Source organism: Arachis ipaensis, chromosome B10 (genome assembly GCF_000816755.2).
Source record: "Arachis ipaensis cultivar K30076 chromosome B10, Araip1.1, whole genome shotgun sequence".
NCBI classification, from domain to species: Eukaryota; Viridiplantae; Streptophyta; class Magnoliopsida; order Fabales; family Fabaceae; genus Arachis; species Arachis ipaensis.
In genome coordinates, this window is record NC_029794.2 from 135,244,659 (window position 1) to 135,246,012 (window position 1,354).

At 28.9% G+C, this 1,354-nt stretch overlaps 1 protein-coding gene across 1 annotated transcript in view; it reads right to left on the bottom strand.

The window, feature by feature from the left end:
- The window catches only part of LOC107621190 (B3 domain-containing transcription factor VRN1-like), a 3,280-nt gene continuing 2,625 nt past the window's right edge, over nt 700-1,354 (bottom strand). Inside the window, exons 6-7 of the mRNA XM_016323224.2 lie at nt 1,087-1,169; nt 700-977 (exon numbers count right to left, since the gene is read on the bottom strand). Of these exons, the coding sequence (XP_016178710.2) occupies nt 738-977; nt 1,087-1,169 (323 nt within the window). The 3' untranslated portion in view covers nt 700-737. The remainder of the gene's footprint in view (nt 978-1,086; nt 1,170-1,354) is intronic.

The window sequence follows — 1,354 nt, forward strand, 5'->3', positions numbered from 1 at the left end:
ATAAAAAAAAGATTAAATATACTAAAAAATAATATTATAATTTAATATTATATTTTTTTGGTAATTAACTAATTATTTATTTAAAAGTGATTTTAACTAATATTATCCAAACAATTTCATTTTATCAAAATCAATTTTAGTATAAAATTGCCAAACATAAATCATGTTAGCACAAACTCACTTGTATCCAAAATTAATTTTACAAAATCACTTTCATTGAAACTCCAGTTTGACCAACTCTAATCCAAACACACACACAAAATATACTTAAACTTTCAACGTAAACCGCTATAGCCTCTAGCGGTTTACGCACACATCCCCACGCACATAAACCGCTGCTGCCAGCAGCGGTTTATGACCAACTTCTCTCAAACATAAACCGCGATGGGCTGCCGCGGTTTTCATGCTGCATTTTTTGAACAAAATCCGCTGCTGGCTCTAGCGGTTTCTGTGCAACTATAAACCGCTACTGCCAGTAGCGGTTTATATAATATAGTGAAACAACGTAATTGCGTAACCATTTTTGAAACAATGCATTTACGTAAATTTGGAGTTGAAACAATTTAAAAACGTAAATTGCCCTACATTCATGGATACTTAATACATAATATACATAATGCTAGCTAGGATAATATTCTCCATACATATCCATTTGATAATTACTACAAAAAAAAATATTCATTCGCACCATAACTTAAAATATTTATATACAACACTAACAAGATATGATTTCATTTTCATGAACGATGCTCCTCCTTAGAAATGGAAACATGGAACACAAAATTAGTGGGGTCAGTGAGTTCAAAATAACAAATATCTCCAACAACTAATTTGCATTCTCTTGCGAACTGAATCCAACCTTTACAAAACGAACCAGAATTCAACACTTTCACAATCCACGATTCTTTTCCAACTTTAAATGTCACATCTTTCCCAACACATCTTTCATTCCTGCAAATAAAGCTCCTTGGTATTCTCTACAAAAATAAAAATGTATTTAATTATATAGCATACAATAACCACAAAAATATAGTAATATATATATATTAATATATAATATACAATATTCTGGTAATTAATTCGTACCACGCGTGTTGGTGTCTTCAATTTAGATTCTGTTATCAGAAGCTCGAATTGATTATTCGTCTGCCTATTGGGACTTTCGGACTCTGTTTAGATATAGAAAAATAAGAAAAAAAAAAGCTTAGATTTTGTAACCAAAAATAAAATAAAATACAACAACAACAACCAAAATAAAATAAAATAAATTGCATAATAATATATTTTAAAAAAATAACAAAAATAGGAAAATTTTAAATATAATTAGTAAAGAGATATTATATTTAGCTACTCT